The sequence below is a fragment of the Bactrocera neohumeralis genome, chromosome 6 (genome assembly GCF_024586455.1).
Source record: "Bactrocera neohumeralis isolate Rockhampton chromosome 6, APGP_CSIRO_Bneo_wtdbg2-racon-allhic-juicebox.fasta_v2, whole genome shotgun sequence".
NCBI lineage: Eukaryota > Metazoa > Arthropoda > Insecta > Diptera > Tephritidae > Bactrocera > Bactrocera neohumeralis.
Genome location: NC_065923.1, coordinates 61,529,432 through 61,553,441, shown reverse-complemented (window position 1 = coordinate 61,553,441; position 24,010 = coordinate 61,529,432). Strand labels below are relative to the sequence as shown.

The window sequence follows — 24,010 nt, the reverse complement described above, 5'->3', positions numbered from 1 at the left end:
TTTTTTTTTTATTTTCTTCATGTTTGCGAGAAAACTGGCTTAAAAAAACGAAATAAATCAAAACGTTTAGCGGTGAAATGAGTTTTCCAAAAAGGTACAGCATGACCCGATGCGACGAATAAAACTAGAGCTACTCGCCTTCAACGCCAACTAGCAAAAATACCGCAAGACTTTTTTGACAACCATTATATAGTACATATATATTTTTTTACAATATATTTAGACATTAAAACAGATTACCCTTAAGCAAACACCATCTCTGATGATTATAAAACAATTAAGCCACGACCTTTCTTTTGCTTGCCACTATTTCACCAATTTCCACCAAAACTGTTCAAATTTATTTTCAACCGGCACTTCTATATTACAGTTAAGCGCATAACCACAAAATATATGGCGATAATGGCACGTGCAATTATGCAGACCTCTTTAATGGTTAACACTTTCAAAGAAGGCAGCTAAAAATTCGTTAACTATGCACGAGCCCTTCGATCAAGTTATTTTTGGTGGCTGTCTGCCACTTTAAATATTGTCGTAGTTGACCGTAATTAATTTAATGAAGAGCATTAGGTCAAACGTGGTAAATGCCACCTTGGTTAAATTTATGTTAAGAGTAAGTGTGACATGCGGAGCATAATTTTTACTGCTACTAAGGGAGGCATGAAGAATTTAAACATGGTAAGGTAAAGAGCAAAGAGTTCACAACCTCTAGAACTATGTGTTAGTTTCTGTTGGAGCTTACTGCTGCAAAGGGAACAGAAATAATACTGCCGAGTTATTTGACCGGCTCCCTTCTGGTCACTTAAATCAGACTGACATAAGCACATGTTCATGAATTATGTTAGCATGCCGATGTTGGAAATAAAGGAACATTGAACAAATATTTTTGGTTTCATAATATGAGTAAATGAATCCGCTATAATTGTCACAATTATCTTGAATATTTTTTTATATAATTTATAAGCTACTTAATGAGGAGGCGCTTTGTACAAAATTTTCCAGATGCTTCTCTCTTCATTGTGTACAAATATGTATGGTACAAATATTAAAAGTGCAGTATGGATTTTAAGAAGCAGTTCAGCGATAATCATATCCTTTCAGATTACTTTTAAGCGCGAGTGTCGATTTAAGTAATGCAGCATATTTTCTTTTTAAAGCTCACGGGTCCAGGTAGAATCTCAAATTTGCGCACTCTCTTTCTGCTTCGCTGTGCCATTCTGTTCTTCTTAAATATTCTTTAAAGATTAAAATCATATATTGGTTATTGCCATTTAAAAATTTTTTGCCTTTGCTCTTGTTGATAAGCAAATCAAACTATTTTCTCATAAAAATATGCATTGGTTCATAAATGTAAAAGTTATGCTATCTTTGCGAGTGTTTCTTATGCCTTATATGATTGGTTTAAGATCGAAACAGAGTTTACACAAGTCATGTATCAATTCGCTCTCCCATTACTTTAAGTATAAGAAAGCATAGTCACACATTTTATCATTTAAACTAAAATAAGCTGAAACGCCTAAAACTATATTACATTATATAAGTTACTTATCCCAATAAGGCGGTTATTAAGTTGGAAAAAACATTTCTTCTCCGTTGCATGGTGTTTGCCGGTGAGGAATATTATATCTACTTAAAAACATATAAGTATTCTACATAAATACATAAAATTTTCATGTTTGGCAATGTGATGCTTCCCAGAAATAGTACTTTTTTTTGTGACAAGCTTTAACTTCATCCAAATCCAAATTATAATACTAAACTTTATGCTCTCTTAGAGCACTCGTCAACAACTCGGTATAAGGGAACTCTGAGACGGCATTTCAAACTCCTTACGTACAGCTGCAACTGAAACCATTGGTTTTCGGAAAGTGCAAAAGAACAGCTTGTACGACGAGGAGTGCCGTGTCGCAGCGGAGAGAAAACAGACTGTCTACCTCGCAACGTTACGATCGACCACAACACGTGCGGGAGGGGATAGATACCGAGAGTTGAAGAGTGAAGCGAGACGCATTTGCAGACAGAAAAAGAAAGAGGCCGAAATGCGTGAGTATGAAGAGCTTGATAAGCTGACCGACAAAGGTAATGCTCGAAAATTCTACGAAAAAATGCGGCGACTTACAAAAGGTTTCAAGACCGGCGCATACTCTTGTAGAACCCCCAAAGGTGATCTAGTCACCGATGCCCAGAGCATACTTAAATTATGAATGGAACACTTCTCCAGCCTGCTGAATGGCAGTGAACATACAACGCCAGGAGAAGGAGAACCCGATTCCCCAATCGATGACGATGGAGCAGACGTTCCATTGCCCGACCATGAAGAAGTTCGAATAGCAATTACCCGTCTAAAGAACATCAAAGGGGCGGGGACCGATGTATTGTCGGCCGAGCTATTCAAACACGGCAACGAAGAACTGATAAGGAGCATGCATCAGCCTTTTTGTAAAATATGGTCGGGCGAAGGCATGCCCAACGATTGGAACTTAAGTGTGCTCTGCCCAATCCACAAAAAGGGAGACCCACAATCTGCGACAACTACCGTGGGTTAAGCCTCCTCAACATCGCGTATAAGGTTCTATCGAGCGTATTGTGTGAAAGATTGAAGTGCACCGTCAACAAACTGATTGGACTTTATCAGTGTGACTAGAGCTGGAAAATCAACAACCGACCAGATATTCATCATGAATCAAATCTTGGAAAAGACCCATGAAAGGAGAATCGACACACACCACCTCTTCGTCGATTTCAAAGCTGCTTTCGACAGCACGAAAAGGAGCTGCCTTTATGTCACGATGTCTGAATTTGGTATCCTCAAAACTAATACGGCTGTGTAAACTGACGTTGAACAACACGAAAAGCTCCGTCAGGATCGGGAAGGACCTCTCCGCGCCGGTCGATACCAAACGATGTTTCAGACAAGGCGACTCCCTATCGTGCGACTTCTTCAATCTGTCATCAAACAAACAGTCGTCGCACTCGCGACTTGGCTCTCACGTCACTGTTGACAGTCATAACTTTGAAGTTGTAGATAGTTTCGTATATTTAGGAACCAGTATAAACATAACCAACAACGACAGCCTGGTTTACTCTTGCCAACAAGTGCTACTTCGGACTGAGTAGGCAATTGAAAAGTAAAGTCCTCTCTTGACGAATAAAAGCCAAACTCTATAAGTCACTCATTATTCCCGTCCTGCTATGTGGTGCAGAGGCTTGGACGATGACAGCAACCGATGAGTCGACGTTACGAGTTTTCGAGAGAAAAGTTCTGCGAAAGATTTATGGTCCTTTACGCGTTGGCCACGACGAATATCGCATTCGATGGAACGATGAGCTGTACAAGGTATACGACGACATAGACATATTTCAGCGAATTAAAAGACAGCGGCTTCGCTGGCTAGGTAATGTTGTCCGAATGGACGAAAACACTCCAGCTCTGAAAGTATTCGACGCCCCGCCGTGGGAAGCAGAGGAAGAGGAAGACCTCCAGGTTGAGAGGGACCTGGCTACGCTTGCAATATCAACCTGGCCCCACGTAGCGAAAAGAAGAAACGACTGGCGCGCTGTTGTTAACTCGGCTACGCCAGTAAAGAAGAAGTTTATTAAAATATTTCCATTAAGCTCTATAAACTTTAGCATTCGATTGAACCAATTGTCGAAGCAGGTGTTTCCAAAACATGCTTGCTGAATGCATAAACCGCAACTTCTGTCGAAAAAGGTGCCCTCTTAATCATTCTGTGCCAAATCGGGGCTATACGATTGATGACTCAACAAATCGATTATTTGAGTGCTCAAAAATGCAGTTGTTTTAATCGTTGAGTTCGAGTGTGTCATCGCCTGTAACATAGACATGTTTCGAAGCCCGTTACGTTTTTTTTTTCATTTATCATTTCATTTATCTCAACCAATCGACAGGAGCCTCTTTTGAGCATGTGAACAAATTTTATATATACATACATACATATATATAAATTATAATGAAAAGTTCATGCAATACTAAATATATGTAGATCCCTCTAATGCATATAGGCATGTAGTCGTCTTAATCTCATGGCAGATTGTATGCCGATCTTGCTTCAAGAGTTTCCGAAATAATAACTGATTTTGGACTACTTCCGTGAAATTCGTCTGGGATTCGATTGAATTCACCATACCATTAAAAGTCATAAAAATATGTAATACTAAGCCCTTAAAATATTTCGCCTGCATTTTCATATAATATTTAATAAATATATTTGTTATCATTACAGGTGATCGAGACACATTTCTAAAACTGAGAATGCGTTCTGAGGCCAAAGGAAACTCAAATTAGTCAGCCATTTGTAATATAATCTTTTAAGCAAAACTCAGTTGTGGACATTTTAAAAATTTAGTTTAAGTAATTGTATTTAAATAGGATATTAAGTACAAAATATGAAATTATTAATAATTTTTAAAGGTTAGTATTTGATTAAGCCAACGAAAAAGTAACATTTAGCAACCAGCGAAATGCAAAAATTTGTGTAAAAATAAATAGCAGATACATTTTTGCAAGAGATAAAGGTTTAACTATAAATATATCTTTGTATACATTTATTGAATGATCTGCTATCTTTTCTGTCCATACCAATATCCATTTACTTAAGCTTTATTACTTTTTCAAATCTTCTTTAAGAAAGAATTTATGAATTTTTGGTTTTCGTAGCATACATTTGGACGTAAAAATAAATAATTTTAATTTTTGGTTCAGTTTTTATTAATTATTTTTATATTTACTATCGAAGGTCGTCTGCGCCTAAATTTTTTGATATAAATATATTTCTTCAACGTTATTTGCCATTAAATTAGCACTCTTTGAAATACTGAAAATACAAAAAAAGTGAAAGATAACCACCTATCTAAAAACTAGTTATAATTTCGCAAATTTATAGTGGCTTCTTCAACGTAAACATATCTAAATTGCCTTAAAGTAGGCTTCGTTTACTTCTATTCGTTCCTCAAGTTCATTATTTTCAATTGTTCCACCTGAAACATCTAAAACTATGCAATATCATTTTCTTAAATAGACACAAAAATGGTGCATTTATTAATTAACTGTACTTCATCGAAATATCAGAAGAGAAAATGTTACAAAATATATACAGACGAGAAATCCAGCAATGCCTAAAATTGTGCTTATTTTATTTTTTCCAATTATATTCTGAATCCATACAAATAACTGTTTTTGTTCACGCTTGAAAGCATGCATACATAACAAGCATGCTTTGTACCTATTATCCAGTGTCATCGACGCCTACAAATTCGCAACAATTGCGTGACAAACGTACAATTTGAAGCACCATGTAAATGTATGGAGCAATTATGCCTACACAGGAGTATACAATAACATATAGCTAGAGTTTCGAGCAGTTACAACAATTAAAAGCAAAAAATATGTGTTTCGAAAAAAAAGAAATTATAAAAGCTGCATGCAATTACAATTTCGTCAAGTGTGCTACACTTTGTTTTCAAGTAGCAGCACAATTGCATTGCATACTTTAAGGGTGTATACGTCCGAACTGTTGGTGAGAAAGGAATAAAAGTTCCTTTTTTTAATTGTTTGAACATATAAATGTATTACAAAGTTAAAGCAAAATGTCTATTTAAACAGTTGAATTTGCTTTGTAAATAAATGAGTTTTCGATTGCCAGGCGGTCTACATTCAGGCGCAATTATAAATGCGTTGCATTGTAGTGCTAACAGTAATCAAGTAATATTTGTATAGGGTAGCATATACATATACATATGTAAATACAAAAATGGCTTTAAATATATAGTTCTGTCAGAAAAACATATACAGTTAATAATTCTAATATAATCGCTAGTTTGTTAGTTAGAACTTTTCACAACATACATACCGCATTTTATGCACGTGCAGCCTAAAAGTTGCAAAATAGCGTACAACATGAGCCCCAACTTTGGTGGTTTAAAATAAATGCATAAAAAAGACACGATAAACCAGTCCTTAACTCAAAATTTTTAGATACTACTCACAATGCAACACACAACCAAGAAACTGTAACCCCTCAAAAACGCAAACGGAAGATACCCACCACGCTCCGCAAACGCCCCCACGCAAATGCATTCAATATTAAGCTGCCAAAAAGATACACGTACATATATTTGCATACTTTTAGGCAACGCCAAACTAACAAAATGTGAAGTATGTCTGTTTGCACTTGTACATAACAACCGTTAGCTAATTCTAAGTGGAAAAATATCTCAATGAAAATTAGTTATATAACACAACTACATAAGCATGATACTGAGTTAAGCAAATACTCACGAAATCAATGAAAAATATTTTAAATAGCTTTTAGGCACACATGCAAGAGATTCAGCCGAAAAATATTTTTTAAGGGTTTCATATATCGATACATTAGTAATGGAAAAAATGGCTGTTATGCAAATAGTATTCATTGAAAAAATGCAAACACAATTTGCTATTCAAATGTAGCATACTGCTGCATTACAGCATTCTAGGCGCAAAAATATTTTATAAAAATAATTCTGTTAAATATTTTAGCATTTAGTGTAGTCATTAGCAAACTATTTAAATAATTTCGGCGTGCATGTTATGCGACCTCAAAACTACTTTCAGCAAAGTATGTAAAATAAATCTGAAATTTGTGGAAATATTTATAATGTTAATAGTACTTAAATAACTGTAAATGGAAACTTTATGCAAATGTGTTGCTTGTAGCATTGGAATGCCTAAGGGTAGGCTTTAAACTGTAAATTACACATAAATTTGGTAAAAAGCCTAAAAGTAGGCTATAGAATTTGTAATGCAAATAAATTTTAATAAGCGCTTTTTCAAACTAAAATTTGTTTCTAAAAGGCCTGCGCAAATTATTGCATCATTATTTTACTCATAACGAAATCGGTGCTGACCGTTTTTACCTTAAACTGACGCTCTCATTTTTCAACTTAAAATATAAATATTCTTAATTATTACATTAATTAAAATTAAAGGTTGCTAAGTCTATAGTTTTTCCACCATGATTAACAATTTCATTGCGTTTTAATTATAAGTTGTTGATTCTAAAAACTATTGGGTATCAGAGTTCCATGTGGCAATGAAGACAATAAGCTATTTTGATTCAAATATTTATCGATATTTTAATATATTTTTATCGAATAAATTTCAGCCGAAAGGTTTATTTTTCAATAACTTTTTGCAGCAATTGGATTTATTATATTATATAAATCGGTACAACGTTAGACAAAATTCTTGTGTTTTTTTTTTACTTTTTTGTAAACATAATTTGTTAATCGAACTTGTTACGTTGTAAATCAAAATTGGCTCGCTGAATTGGTGCTCTGAAAATCTGAAATAATAGCACTTAATGTGTTTGATTTTGTATGGATTAGTTTTTATATATAGATAACACACAATGTGAAACAAAATTTTTGTTGCTTTCGATTTTACTGCTGTTTTAGAGTTATTTAGGCATGTTAAATTCAAATCCGAAGTCAGTTTTCTTCTATCACGTCAAGTTTTTTTGCTACAGCTTATAGTAATGAGACCACTCCCTGCAGTGTGCTGCTTAGATCATAAAACGGGGTACGCTCTTCTATAGACGGAAGTTTAATTTTTTTTATTTGGAATAAGTGAATATCGCTGTAGGAGAATAGCAGCAGGTTCATGCTTGTGACGACAATCGTCTAGACGGTAGTTGGGACATGTATGAACCTGTCGTTGGTGACCTACGGCGTCATTCTCTTCTTCCCATACGAGCAAGTTCAGTTTCGCGCGAGATTTTGTGGTGAGACGTTGTTTGTGCTCCTACGTTACGTCCGGTTTTTTTAAACAAGGATTTTTGTTTACATTTATTTCTGAGAACAACTTCTCTTTCCTTTAGATCATGTCTGTCTCTGGCATTTCACGTCGTGACGGCGATAGCCCAGAGATCATTCAAGTGACTGTTATTTCTGTATGGTGAAAACGTCAGGTTGTAACAAAAAAAATAAATGTAAGATAGAGTATCCTAGTTTACTATCGGCTATACGCCCAATGCCTCATTCAGCTGAAATCCCAGTTCCAGTTTTCGAAGAACTACCCCTATCAGAAATACAAGAAAGCGTGTGTGATGATGATTCAAGTGACTCCAACGATGAAGACTTTGAAATTGAAGACGACTCTGCTCGAAAGGGATTTGATCAGAATGAGTTGTATGATTTGGCACGAGATTTGGGACTATCCAAAACAGCTTCAGAGCTGATGGCATTCAGACTGTATGAGAAGAACTTGCTTGAAAAAGGAGCTACGGTATCCTACTTTCGATCCAGAGAAAGTGAATTTCTGCCATACTTTCGAAATGACTCAGGATTTGTGTATTGCTGTAACGTACAAGGTTTGATGAATGTGTTGGGAATTCCAACATATAACTCAACTGAATGGAGACTTTTCATAGACAACTCGAAGAGGAGCTTGAAATGTGTACTAATGCACAATGGAAATGTCTTTGGTGCAGCTCCAATCGGCCATTCTATTTGTTTACAAGAAGCATATGAAGACATAAAGAGAGTAATTGATTTGCTGAAATATGACATGCATAAGTGGATCATCTGTGTTGACCTTAAAATGGTCTGCTTCCTTCTTGGTCAGCAACGAGGATACACAAAGTATCCCTGTTTTTTGTGTATGTGGGACAGCAGAGCTCGTGAGAAGCATTGGGTGCAGTCGAATTGGCCGCCAAGATCTGAGCTAAAACCTGGTGATCCGAACATTCTACATCAACCACTTGTCGACAGGAAGAACATTGTATTCCCACCTCTATATATAAAGCTTGCGCTCATGAAACAGTTTGTTAAAACTTTGTCCTCTGAAGGGGACTGTTTCAAGTATTTAATTTTGGCATTTCCCGCACTGTCTTTTGAAAAGTTAAAGGCTGGTGTATTTAATGGTCCACTGATGCGGCAACCCGTTAAAGATGAACATTTCATCGAAACAATGACAGAACTCCAAAAGAACGCTTGGTTGGCATTCAAAACCATTATCAAAGATTTTCTTGGAAATACTAGAGTAGAGAACTACATTGACATTGTCAACCAACTCTTGGAGAGTTTCAAAAAGCTAGGTTGCAATATGAGCATCAAATTGCATTTTCTACATAGTCATCTCGCCAATTTCCCCACAAATCTTGGTGCAGTCAGTGATGAGCAGGGAGAGCGTTTCCACCAAGACCTGCAAACCATGGAGGCTCGGTGTCAGGGAAGATGGGATGAGCACATGATGGCTGACTATTGTTGGAGTATCAAGCGAGATTGTCCACAAACTGAACACTCTAGAAAGAGTTATAAGAGAAAACTTTTACCGCAATATTGATGTCCGGGTTTGAGAAAACCATGTTATCCCTTCTACAATGGCAATTTCACTTTACAAAAATGTGATTTAATAGCATTTGTTCAAATTAAATTAAAATTTGTGAACAGTATACTCAGTATAATTTTTATACTCTCGCAACAATGTTGCTAACGAGAGTATTATAGTTTTGTTCACATAACGGTTGTTTGTAAGTCCTAAAACTAAAAGAGTCAGATATAGGGTTGTATATACCAAAGTGATCAGGGTGACGAGTAGAGTCGAAATCCGGATGTCTGTCTGTCCGTCCGTCCGTCTGTCCGTCCGTCCGTGTGCAAGCTGTAACTTGAGTAAAAATTGAGATATCATGATGAAACTTGGTACACGTATTCCTTGGCTCCATAAGAAGGTTAAGTTCGAAGATGGGCAAAATCGGCCCACTGCCACGCCCACAAAATGGCGGAAACCGAAAACCTATAAAGTGTCATAACTAAGCCATAAATAAAGATATTAAAGTGAAATTTGGCACAAAGGATCGCATTAGGGAGGGACATATTTGGAAGTAATTTTTTTTGGAAAAGTGGGCGTGGCCCCGCCCCCTACTAAGTTTTTTGTACATATCTCGGAAACTATTATAGCTATGTCAACCAAACTCTACAGAGTCGTTTTCTTCAGGTATTTCCATATACAGTTCAAAAATGGAAGAAATCGGATAATAACCACGCCCACCTCCCATACAAAGGTTATGTTCAAAATCACTAAAAGTGCGTTAACCGACTAACAAAAAACGTCAGAAACACTAAATTTTACGGAAGAAGTGGCAGAAGGAAGCTGCCCCCAGGCTTTTTTTTAAAATTGAAAATGGGCGTGGCGCCGCCCACTTATGGACCAAGAAGCATATCTCAGGAGCTACTAGACCGATTTCAATGAAATTCGGTATATAATGGTTTCTTAACACCCTGATGACATGTACGAAATATGGCTGAAATCGGTTCACAACCACGCCTTCTTCCAATATAAAGCTATTTTGAATTCCATCTGATGCCTTCTTTGTATAATACGAATATAAACATTAGGAACCAATGATGATAGCGGAATAAAACTTTACACAAATACGGTATTTGAAAAATATGTAAATGACGGATAATGAAATCTCGATTATCACTTTACCATGCGAGAGTATAAAATGTTCGGTGACACCCGAACTTAGCCCTTCCTTACTTGTTCATCTTGACTTTGTTTCGTAAGGATATTTTATACGACTATTGGGAGAAAGAGGGTATTCTGTAGCTTAAAAAGTTGATGTGCTAGACAAAAAACGAGGTTATTTTTGGATTCAGAGGCCAAAAGTGACTCAAAAACAAGTATTAAATCGAAGTCAACAAAAATTGTGTTACCCAGTGTAATTTTTTTATCAGATATTCAAAATTCCATAAATTGTGAATAAATTGATATATCGAAAAGTTTAGGTATTGAAAAGTTGTCGTTTACCATCTATATGGTACTTTATAACAAATATCAAATTTGCTTGCACCCAAGTAACTACAGAGCTCACTCTCGCCTTCATGCGATAATGAAATTTATTTACTATTGTCAAAGGTTTCGATAAAAAAAATCGAATCTTTCGATCTGAGTTTAATACTATTTACTAAATTTATCGTTGGCGTATGAGGCTGAGAACTGAACAAATGTTATCGGCTTTAATGAAAGCCCGATAACTTAGAGTTAAAAATTATATTTTATCGCCATCTTCATGAATTTCTTATAAATATGTCGATGTCACGTCGATGAATTAAATACAGAACCCTTTTGTTCACCTTAACGACCAGCAATCCTTCACCAACGTTTAAATACTGCAGTTTAAGGGCGATTAATGCGAAATAAGTATGACACTCCTTATTATTTTCTTCCATAGGAAGAGCGCTTATAATAATTTTCGACTTTGGTGATAATATACATATATGTATTATTTCATGTTCATTACGATGTTTTATTGACCTTTTCATATATTGGTTGCAGATATATCGACAGAAGTATCGATTAACTGGCATACGATTTTCTTTTTAGTACTTACATAAATCATTGCATATCCATAGGCGCACTTAAGTCTTTGTACTTATTTGTACAAACGTTTCCACTAAGCACACTTTAGTTAGTTTTTATACTGTTGCTACAGGGTATGATAGTTTTACATAGGTAAATTTATTCAAAATGATATTTTGAAATAATTATTCATGACGGAGTATATAATTTTGTATATATTATATTTATGAAATATAAACAAATTAGTCTAGCAAATATATGCATAAAGATTTTATTAAAATGTGTTATACAAAGTACAATTAAAAGTCGGAAATTATTTGAAATAGAATTTTATGAGATTTTTGTTTCGAAAACTCGTATATATACAGAGTTACATATATACACTCATGTATGTATGTATATAAAAAACAAAAACATTTTAGAATTAGTAGACGAAATTTGAAGTGCAAAATTGTAGTGTCAAGAAAAATATTGACTTAAATTTGATGGTTAATTGTAACTCAAATACATAGCATATGTAGTATATACCTATACATATGTATGTATACGTATTCATATAGAATTATAGCATATGAATGTGCTTTCCATGTAAACGAGCTAATGTGAATATTAAATAAGCGTTAGGTATTATAGCAGTTAATACATAACTTCTGTTGTTATGTGTATGTATTTGTGTGTAAGTGTTTAAAACTGTAACTAAGTCTGAGTGTTTGCATTACGTTTGGTTTTCAGATAAACATGCCTCCGAGACATATGAAATTTGATAAAAAAATAAATACATACATATATAAATATATTTAAGATATATATACTTATAAACTTGCATATATTGTTGGTAAAGTGTTTGTTATGAGAATGTAAAAATTATTGTAAACGTGAGTTTTGAAAACAATAAAACGAAATTCAAACATAAATAAAATTTAAGCCCAGAAAAACTTGTAAGAAATTAATTATATAACATCAGTAAATAAATGTTGGATGACAAATATGGACTTTTGACAATTATTTATTGTTGTTTACGAGTGTCAAGTAAGTCAAGAATTTAGCTTTATTAAAAAGTTAAGGGTTTGCAACTATATTTTGAAAATGATTTCGAGCAAATGAACGCCGCGGCTGGGACGAAAAATTTTCAGTCGAGAGGTCCACTTTCCATTCACTTTTTTCAGCAATTGGGGTCCTGACAGCAATTAGGAACGGAATACTTAATCGTCTCCGGCTTTTCTACGCACAGGAAAACGACACGAGATAATGCGCTCAACAAAAGCTTACTTCAATAAATGGATTGGAAATCAAAGGTCGTCCCCATGAACATCCCCTAATACAGACACGAAAATGTCGCTAATCATGTCTCTATAACGTTCCTTAATGGCTTTAACATTATGGCTGGCTTCATGGTTGAAGAAATAGGGACCAATGCTTTTTACTTCCCATAAAAGGCATCAATCGGTGACCTTTTGAGGACAATGGTTTATTGATTATAATCAGTCGAAATGGGGCAATTTTGTTTATTAACATAACCATTATAACAAAAGAGCTTCTTGTGAAAATCGGAATCGGCGGCCATCTAGTTTGGGCGAAATATCTCCTGTCATTAAACAAACAGTCACCACATTCGCGACATGGCTCACACGTCACTGTTGACAGTCATAACATTCGTCTTCGAAACAATATCAACGCCACAAGGCAATTGGAAATAAAGTTCTCTATGGACAAACAAAAATCAAACTCTACAAGTCCCTCATCATTCCGTCCTGCTATATGATACAGAGGCATAGACAATAATATACTCCTTTGCGCATTGGCAACGGCGAATACCGATGGAACGATGAGCTGTACGAGATATGCGGTGACAATGGCATAGTTTAGATACAAGAGATAGCGACTGCGCTGACTAGATCATGTTATACTGAAGGAAGAGAACACTCCAGCTTTGAAGGTTTTTCGATTCAGTACATGCCGATGAAAGTAGGCGAGAGGAAGCTGGAGATCTTCCGTTCGAGAGATCAGTTGAAGAAGGTATCACAAATTGGCAGCATATATAGCTAAAAGAACTGGAAAAGGACTGGCGCGCTGTTGTTAATTCATCAATAACCGTGTAAGCGAAGTCTATGCCAGTAAAAAAGAAGAAGACACAAATCTGTGTAACTGCTGTCAAAAAGCCAGCTCCACAGAAAGTATTGTTTCATTGAAAACCACGGGTCTAAAAAACTGTTACAACCGAAAAACTAGAGGACCATTGTAAAGAGAACTATATACAGAATATACAGAAAATGTTAGAACAAATGGGACCATTTGTTTTACTCAAACAAATTTGAAAAATGCAGATTTGGACAAAAAAATAAAAAATGATTTTAATGCTAAACTGATTAAATTCCGATTGAAGGATGAAGTAAATAAAAGAAATTAGCAAATAATCCCAAATGGACAGTCCTCAATTGTCCATATTTTGTTACAACTGAGAATAATGAAGACAAGGACGAACCGTTTGAAAGTGAGTGCCACAGACAAACTGATAGCATTTTTATGGTTCCAGTAGAACAGCGAATGCTGGCAACATTATATTGAGATGAACTTTTGCTGACTGAATCACATCAAAAGGGGCCTAGGCTATGACTCAGTATGAAATTAGTGAGCCAGAAAAACTAGGCATATTAAAACTGGCATGCGCCGAAATATTGGGCATCATATGCCTGAGAAGGTGGTGCGAATCTAGCTTGATAGGTTGCTCTTTTACAGACTAAATGCCCGAAAAAACAGCTTTATCTCCGCTCTATGAAAACTCACTCAACTTAAATTTCCAGATTAAACATTATTCAAATAAATATTGGATATTTAGTTTCTTCCATTATCTGTAATAATATCCGATCCGTAATAATATAGAGTTTAGAAAGAAAGATTATATACAGATCAATTTAAAAAATCTTAGCGCGAGACCGCTTAATTGTAGGCAAACATTTATTTCTCATAAATAAGCCGCAAAACATATGTACATGTTTGTGACCACGCAAAGCTTACCATTCAAAATTTCAAAGTGTTTTTGCGGTATAAAATTTCTTTTATTTAGAAATAAGTTAATGACATGTTATTTATCAAAAATATAAAAAATTAAAACAAAACATATTCCGCTTAGTGAGTTTTACAAAATTAGCTTGAAATATAAGAGACTGACATACAATGAAAAAATTATATTTCTTATTTTTTTAATTTAATTTCATTTACAATATAATTGAAATTAATGTTTTATTTAATTTTTTTTAATTGAAACAAGAAGTTAAGTCGCGTAATTACTTTAAAAATAATAAAATCGCCCGCTTTTGAAAAAGCTTGTTTGTATTTTACTTATTAAACGTATTAATATTAAAAACTATAATTATAATTAGATAATCTAATTTATTTTACTTATGCTTACAATAAACACAAAAATAAAACACAAAATTGAAGAAAATCCCGAACGAACGAAAAGTCCAAAAAAATTTAAGAAAGTTTAGTGATAAGCTTTTTGTGGCCACAAGTGTATCCGCTTTGAATAGTTTGCTTAACATTTCACTTAATTACGACGGTTTTGTGAACGGTATGAAGATCTGAATACAGTGGTACCTCGACATACGAGTTTAATTCGTTCCGCAACCTTGCTCGTATCTTGAATTACTCGTATCTCGAAGCATATTTCCCCGTACAAAACAATTGAACTACCATTAATCCGTTCCAACCTCCAAAATGTCACCCCAGTTATTTTTATACTCTCGCAACAATGTTGCTAAGGAGAGTATTATAGTTTTGTTCACATAACGGTTGTTTGTAAGTCCTAAAACTAAAAGAGTCAGATATAGGGTTATATCGGGTGATTTTTTAAGAGCTTGATAACTTTTTTTTTAAAAAAAAACGCATAAAATTTGCAAAATCTCATCGGTTCTTTATTTGAAACGTTAGATTGGTTCATGACATTTACTTTTTGAAGATAATTTCATTTAAATGTTGACCGCGGCTGCGTCTTGGTGGTCCATTCGGAAAGTCCAATTTTGGGCAACTTTTTCGAGCATTTCGGCCGGAATAGCCCGAATTTCTTCGGAAATGTTGTCTTCCAAAGCTGGAATAGTTGCTGGCTTATTTCTGTAGACTTTAGACTTGACGTAGCCCCACAAAAAATAGTCTAAAGGCGTTAAATCGCATGATCTTGGAGGCCAACTGCCCATGCATCCCGAAAAATGCACTGTTTGGTGTGGTTTGTACGCTGGTGGAATCATTGGACCGTATTTTTCAAAGATGCTGTTGGACGCAACGTTACGGTGAATGGCGATCGCTATCGTTCGATGCTAACAAACTTTTTGTTGCCAAAAATGGAAGAACTGAACTTGGTTGACATGTGGTTTCAACAAGATGGCGCTACATGCCACACAGCTCGCGATTCTATGGCCATTTTGAGGGAAAACTTCGGAGAACAATCCATCTCAAGAAATGGACCCGTAAGTTGGCCACCAAGATCATGCGATTTAACGCCTTTAGACTATTTTTTGTGGGGCTACGTCAAGTCTAAAGTCTACAGAAATAAGCCAGCAACTATTCCAGCTTTGGAAGACAACATTTCCGAAGAAATTCGGGCTATTCCGGCCGAAATGCTCGAAAAAGTTGCCCAAAATTGGACTTTCCGAATGGACCACCTAAGACGCAGCCGCGGTCAACATTTAAATGAAATTATCTTCAAAAAGTAAATGTCATGAACCAATCTAACGTTTCAAATAAAGAACCGATGAGATTTTGCAAATTTTATGCGTTTTTGAGAAAATTGAGATATCATGATGAAACTTAATACACGTATTCCTTGCCTCCATAAGAAGGTTAAGTTCGAAGATGGGCGAAATCGGCCCACTGCCACGCACACAAAATGGCGAAAACCGAAAAGCTATAAAGTGTCATAACTAAGCCATAAATAAAGATATTAAAGTGAAATTTGGCACAAAGGATCGCATTAGGGAGGAGCATATTTGTACGCAATTTTTTTGGAAAAGTGGGCGTGGCCCCGCCCCCTCTAAGTTTTTTGTACATATCTCGGAAACTACTACAGCTATGTCAACCAAACTCTACAGAGTCATTTTCTTCAGGCATTTCCATATACAGTTCAAAAATGGAAGAAATCGGATAATAACCACGGCCACCTCCCATACAAAGGTTATGTTGAAAATCACTAAAAGTGCGTTAACCGACTAACAAAAAACGTCAGAAACACTAAATTTTACGGAAGAAATTGCAGAAGGAAGCTGCACCCAGCTTTCTTTCTTTAAATTAAAAACGGGCGTGGCGTCGCCCACTTATGGACCAAAAACTCTTCACTCATATCTCAGGAACTACTCTACCGATTTCAATGAAATTCGGTATATAATATTTTTCACCCTAATGAAATGTACGAAATATGGGTGAAATCGGTTTACAACCACGCCTTCTTCCAATATAACGCTATTTTGAATTCCATCTGATGCCTTCTCTGCATAATATATAGTACATTAGGAACCAATGATGATAGCGGAATAAAACTTTACAAAAATACGGTATTTGAAAAATATGTAAATGACGTATAAAGAAATCTCGATTATCACTTTATCATGCGAGAGTATACAATGTTCGGTGACACCCGAACTTAGCCCTTCCTTACTTGTTGTTACGTGGTTTTGAATAATAAAAACATATTTATAAATATCAAATATTTATTACACAAGAACAAAAAAGAGAATGTAAAGAAATAAATTAGATATCCTCACTGGTCTTTGCTTTTTTCGCTAAATTTTTCTCGCTTTCACCTGTAGGCCGTTTAGAAAAAAACATGTCCAAGGAGGTTTGTTTCTTCCTCCCTCTCATAATGTTCCAGAAATGAGTTAGGCAAGTGCCATTAAAAAGGTCGGATGCACGATCTGTTGCAACTTTTTCTGGGTGTTTTTTTTTCACGAACTGTGAAACTCTCTCCCACATTCCTAAGATCTCCTTTATCTCACTTGTAGAAATAACCTCTTCCTCTGACTCCTCAAAACCAATTTCTTGCATAACCTCAGTATGCTGCTGTGACTGTAACTCTTGTATCTACTCAGTCTTGGTCTTGGGTGTGCTCCTCGATGAGCTCGTTCACGTCTCTTTCTTCCATCTCTACACCCATGGATTTCCCCAGAGATACAATCTCCTCCTCTACTGAAACACCGGGTTCCAATTCTTCATAGATCCTTTCCACCGCACAACTTATCACAGCGGAAGCACGCTGCTAACTGATCGTGATTGCGCGACCGGACTCCTATCTCGAATTTCGCTCGTAACTAAAAGCAAAAAATCACTTGCTCGTCGGCTCGTATCTCGAAAAACTCGTATGTTGGGGCGCTCGTATGTCGAGGTACCACTGTATACATAAACAGATATTTTTTTTTTAATTTCAGAGATCAATCCTTCACTACTGGAGCATTGCAGACAATAAATCATATACTCTTTGTTTAAAGTCATAATGATATGGTTTGAAGTGATAGAAATATAAACGGTATATATCCATAACCTAAACTTTAATTAACTTCTTTGGTATCACCTTCAAATAGGCTCTTTAATCAAAAAATCTTCATGCGCGGTTAGAGAAAAATAAAATCTACTCATAAAATCCACAAAATTATAAAATCAATTTGGTCACCGAGAGACCCCAGTTACCTTACAAACTCTCCTCAACTTATTCCCACTTTTTGTTGACAACTGAAAGTTCCAAGGACCAGCATTGCATTTTCAACATTTGGATATTTCAAACATTTCCGGCTCGCCTATAATTTTCGGCTCTTGTGAATTGCATTGTGTCCCCTTTGTGTTGTGTTCGAAAAACATTGCGCTCTATTGTAATACTTTATGTAATTCGATTTGTATTTCTCTTTTGAGCAATTTTTTGTTGCAGCCTCCTGCCTTTATCTTGCAATGCATTTTTTCGCCCCATTTGATTTTGTACTCAAATATATTTATTTTTTGTTGATACTGAACCGTTTTCAACCCACCGGCGCTGTGAATGTTACACAATAACTTGACCAGGCCACACATACACCCATATATGGCTACCTGAATCCGTGAATACTGTGGCACACAGAGGAGCACATATTTGGAGACTTTCGATTGTAAAAATATTCATTTGTGTGTCTGAATATGGATGTATTTTAGTATCTACATGGGCGTGTTTTTAGTTGGGCGAATCGGCATTAAAGAATGTAAAAATCTGAATTAATTCACTCGTAATATTCGCATCTCGTAACTTTCTGAAAGAGTAGAAATATAATGTTGTTCTACATTTAGTTTAAGAAAGTTTATCTAAATATAATCAGTTATTTAACCTTTCTATTTATATTTGGCTTGATGACTCTTTCAACCACTCTAGAACTTCATGAATATGCTTCGCCGCATTTTCTTTATCATATTTTAATAGGATTCGTTGCGAACTCTAGAAATTAAGACTAAGTCAGCGCACGACATTTCGTAGAACAAACGTGCACGCTGACTTCACACGTACACTTACGTACTATCGTTCAGTCTTTGTTGAGACAGTTCTGCTAAGCCAAATGCACCCTGCGCGAAATTATTTATTATAACGATTTCTTTCCATAAAACAACTTACTTTTGTCCATTCATTTTGTGTGGTAACTATATGATTAACTGGTCTGATCTGGAAATCTACCTTTATTTTCCCTTTGATCGAGTTCCAAAAATATATTTCCAGCATCGGTAGGCTGCAAAATAAGCAATAACGCATAAACTAGCATTGCATACTCGAATAGACATCATCAAAAAAGGTGTTAAATAATGCCAGCAGGTAGTAGATAGACTTGCAGCTTCTAGCTATACACTCCCTATTATACACTTCTTTTCAAAAATTGGCTTGGTCTAGGCATCCGAGATACCTGCTAAAGAAAATTTGTCGCAAAAAATATCGAAATAATCGCTCTGTGAACTTCAAATCCTACCCACGTATGTGAGGATTTGTACTAGTATGTAGTCTGCATGTGTGCAATCGCTTTAAATATTCTTTCATACTTTGCAACAATGTCAATGGGCTTTTTTGGGGGCAGGCAAACATGCGAGAACACACAACACAGGCATTAAACTGTAAAAGCGCTGAAAGCAGAGGGAAAATTTAACAATCCTCTTGAGCTACTCAGACGATTAAAGCTGCACCGAATGCAGCTGCTGACATACATTTCACATGTGTTGCAACAGAAGTGCCAAAAAGCAAGTGAAAAAGCGAGAAAGGCGATAATACCTCGAGGGCCAACGGGTTAATGCCATACATGCAGTCACATGAGCCTTATCGGAGTCAAGAGTACATATATGTAGTGTATGTAGATTTATATATAAAGCCCTGTTCAAATAGAGATACAGCTAGCAACAGAGTAAATATAAAGACACCGCCCACATTTACGGCCAGATATAAGTATTTACTTGTATATTTAGTGGGTTATAAAAATGGTAGCCTGAATTTCTTTGTAAATATTTTGTAACCTCTGTCATCTACTGGTTTGTCTGGCTGCTCACTTTGTCTAAATTAATCGAAACACCCACTGTGAGTTGTGTACGGAGTTCAAGTGGTTTGTTGCCGCTGAAGTGCAGTGAATTGCATTGTGACTCTCTGGTGCTTTCGACTGACCTGCTAAAGTGTTGAAGGTCTTGTAAGAAAAACTGGAAGTTTAAAGAGCATGTAAACCATTTTCGTTTATATTAAACCATCTTCAACTCGTTTAAGTATGAGTAATAGTAAATGTTCGAGACAATTTATTTTTAAAGAAGTATATCGAAAGAGCGAAAGGAGGAAAGAGATAAAGCGGCACGTAGTGTTCATGAAAAGATCAAAGCGCTCTCAAAAGCAAAGATGACTTCAAATTTTATACGTACACTGCAATGTGGTATTAAAAAGCCTGATATTGACGCTTAGCTATAACAAAATGTGTGAGAAAATATTCCTCAAAACTGGTAATGTTGATATAAAAACCTTACGTGACCTTTTATATCATACAACATTCGACATTCAAAATATTCCTTAATTTGAGACTAAAAGTCGTTTATCTAGACAAAGCCTGATCTTAAGGATGATTTGAATGTATGTAGTTTCCGCATATTTATCCATCTATGTAGAAATAAAGAGTAAAAGTTTAAAAGCGCAAGGTTAGAAAATTAAATTTCGTTCCCACGACAGTCGGGCTTAAGTAATAGGAACGAACCTGAATTTATTTTCGGCTAAGGACTCTCAACTCGACATGATGGCTCGGAATTACTTCAGGTATGTTTTCTGTCGCTACAACAATAGATTAAATGTCATATTAGTTTCCCAAAAGCTTACATACATCATTTGGCCTTCTCACCGCCATGGCTCCGTATAACTGGTGTTTTAAGCCTACCGAATTTTTCAATTGATTGATATTTAACTTCTTTTGTCAAATAACTTCTCATTATTTGAGCAGTAAGAAATCAATATTATCAGAGCCATTGTTGGCAGAGGGTTAGATAATAGATCCAACACTTAATGTAGTGCTTAGCAATTTAGTTGCACGCAATCATCCATGGTTTTTCATAAATATACATTAAGTCGGTACATATAGTATATCTTCCTATTGTCCAGGAGATATCTAATAATTTAGCACAGTTTCTTTTATTATACCATTTTGGGTTTCTGGGCGTCGCCCACTTATGGACCAAAACCCATATCTCAGGAACTACTATAATGATTTCAATGAAATATGGGTGAAATCGGTTCACAACCACGCCTTCTTCCAATATAATGCTCTTTTGAATTCCAACTGATGCCTTTTCTGTATAATACGAGTATATACATTAGGAACCAATGATGATAGCGGAATAAAACCTTACACAAATACGGTATTTGAAAAATATGTAAATGACGGATAATGAAATCTCGATTATCATTTTATCATGCGAGAGTATAAAATGTTCGGTGACACCCGAACTTAGCCCTTCCTTACTTGTTTTTTTATTATTTTATGTTTTAAAGAGTCACTTTCCTGCTTTTGTTGTTCTTAGTTAAATTTACTGTCAATTAAATACTAATTAGACAATTAATTAATTGCCTCATTGCATAGTTATTTCATAACAGTCAGAGTTTGAATTATTGAAATTTGTTAGCGGCTCGAATTTTTAATTTCAATTTCTTGAAAATAATGAAGAAGAACGCTCGTAAGGTTTTAGATCTATTTATGGCGAATAAAACACTATTTGAGTAATTAGTGAATTGCTTCATTATAGTTACAATTGAGAACAATTAGGTGCTAATGCCATGAACTTGGCTTAGTTTCCATTTCAAAATTTGTACGATTTTTCAATTTAAATTGTGAAAAGCTTCTTTAGAAGATTGACCTCAGATAAAGAAAGCAAGGGTTAATATCTATAAACATTAGGGTGATTAAAAAAAAAAATTTCGATTAAGTTAAGCGTTTACGAGATATTCATCGTCAAACATCAATGCACATTAAGGTGGATCAAAAAAAATTTTTTTTTTCGTTTGGTACTCTGAAAAATAGGTTCCTAGACACCTCTAAGAAAGCCTCTCCAAAAACCTATGAGTTTCATCATTCATAATGATTTTTTCATTGAGTTATAAAATTCATAAGAAATAAAAAATTTTCCCAAAAATAATCAAACTTCAACCGTTAATATCTTTTAAACGGTTGGGTTTACGAAAAAATTATTGTGACCATTCAATTTCCTACAAAATCTAAGGAACAAGATATTTTTTCAAGTAGTTGGAAGCGAGATATAAATTTTTCTATCTAATAATAAGAAAAAATAGAAAACTGTATGTAGGAGGACCTTCCCGTTACAATTAAGAACTCATGCTTGGAGAGGCTTTCTTAGAGGTGTCTAGGAACCTATTTTTCCGAGTACCAAACGAAAAAAAAAATTTTTTTTGAATCACCCTAATAGCCATACTACTTTTGACTTGCAAATATTTCCTACTACCGATTTTATTCAGTCCCTGACACATATTTCGTTAATGACCATGCAACACATTATAGAGTCTACTTCTGCTGTGGCATATATGAGCATTGATATCCTTGCGTTTAAATGTATGAAAATATGCCCAATATTATTAAAATTTATGGTACTCAGAATTCATAAAATTATAAATGCAATTGCCATAATGTACTATATATATTTTGTATATACGTATGCACATATATATGTATATATACAATTCTACACAGTTGCTCTTCACAAGTAGTGGAAAATAATTAATTAATTTTTCCGCAAGCAAAAGAGCGACAAGTGTGTGAACACTCTGCTGGTGTTGACGGCAAGATTGCCCATAAATATTGTAATTATATGCAAACATATAGGCGAGACAATACACTGTAATTAATAGGCTTTTATGCGAAAAAGTGCATTCATTAAATGGTTACTTGCAGCTTTTGAGCGGATGAGAGTGCTTTAAAAGTTATTAATGCATGAATACTTATGCAAATGCTTGCACAGAGATGGCAAGGGACATTACCACATACATTTGCGTATTCATAAATATGAAATATGCAAATATAAATTTTCCACACAGGCCTGTGAAAGGTTTAGGCCGAGTTTTCGAAGATATTCATATGTTGCGCGGTGAAATTGAAATTCAATACAAGCACTTTTAAAGTTTTTTGCCGAACACCGAAAGATCTATACAAAATGGGTGGCGCGTGAGCTCACAATTAAGAGATCGTGCCTCAAATCGATACAAACGATGATAAAATTGTTTCCACGTCCACCGATTTCACCGTATATGGCCGCCGTCGGCGCTCTTGTGCCCTCAAGTCTCAAGAAAATACTCGTTGAAAAGAAATTTACCGACAATAAAAGTGAAAGCGCCGATACCAAGTTCTGTTTTACAGCAAAATGCCAATTGGATTACTTCTTTCCCTCTGAAATATTTCAACTTGACTTGAGTTGAACCCACGTGCCATCGCATGACAGTAACTCATACAATGTATTCAGTTGCGACAGCAAAAAGCTTGGGCAAGGCACTACTATATTAACCACAAACTAAGTATTGTGATGGAAAATGTTTATATACTCAAATACATAAAAGTATATATTCATTGTTTTCGCAAATAATAATTTTTGAACTCAGCAAAACTGCAACTGTAAATATAATTGTATCAACTTAAAGTAAGTGGCTTAATATGGTCTCAAAGAATAAAATTCACGATTAAAAAGATATAATACAGAAAGGAAATATAAACTTTAGACGTATTCTTGAATATCCTATGTAATTTTATCAGGTATTGTTGTTGCCATAACTGTACAAGAACGAGGAGTTCGGCTTGGCTCGTTTATTTGTGGTCATTGTGCCTTAAGACATCCAGCCATTGCTGCCACAGCGCAAAGATAGCAGGCTTATTGTGGTCCCGGATGTTAACCAAATTATGATTTTTCCAATTTTGTGTAGATAAGATCTTAAGGATAGATGTCCTGTGATGACCTCTCCAATATTACTAAGTTCCCTTTTGCCTAGGAGTTGAAGTTTTGTCCACCATCAACATACCCCAAAGTAACTTCGTGGCATGCGCTGTGTTGCTAGCCTGAGGTGGGCCTCTACGGTCCATAGCTTCAAACAACTCTTGAAGGAGCTGAATGGTCTGAAGCGGAGTAAAAGAATTGAGTTAC

At 35.4% G+C, this 24,010-nt stretch overlaps 1 protein-coding gene across 7 annotated transcripts in view; it reads left to right on the top strand.

The window, feature by feature from the left end:
• LOC126763161 (prolactin-releasing peptide receptor) overlaps positions 1 to 12,354 on the top strand; it is a 176,855-nt gene extending 164,501 nt beyond the window's left edge. For 2 of the 7 annotated variants that reach the window (XM_050480421.1, XM_050480419.1), the window contains exon 3: positions 4,245 to 7,369. In XM_050480421.1, coding sequence (XP_050336378.1) covers positions 4,245 to 4,265 — 21 coding nt within the window. In that variant the 3' untranslated portion in view covers positions 4,266 to 7,369. The other 5 variants (XR_007667570.1, XR_007667571.1, XR_007667573.1 and 2 more) reach the window with 5 other exon arrangements.
• The last annotated feature ends 11,656 nt before the right edge of the window (positions 12,355 to 24,010 follow it).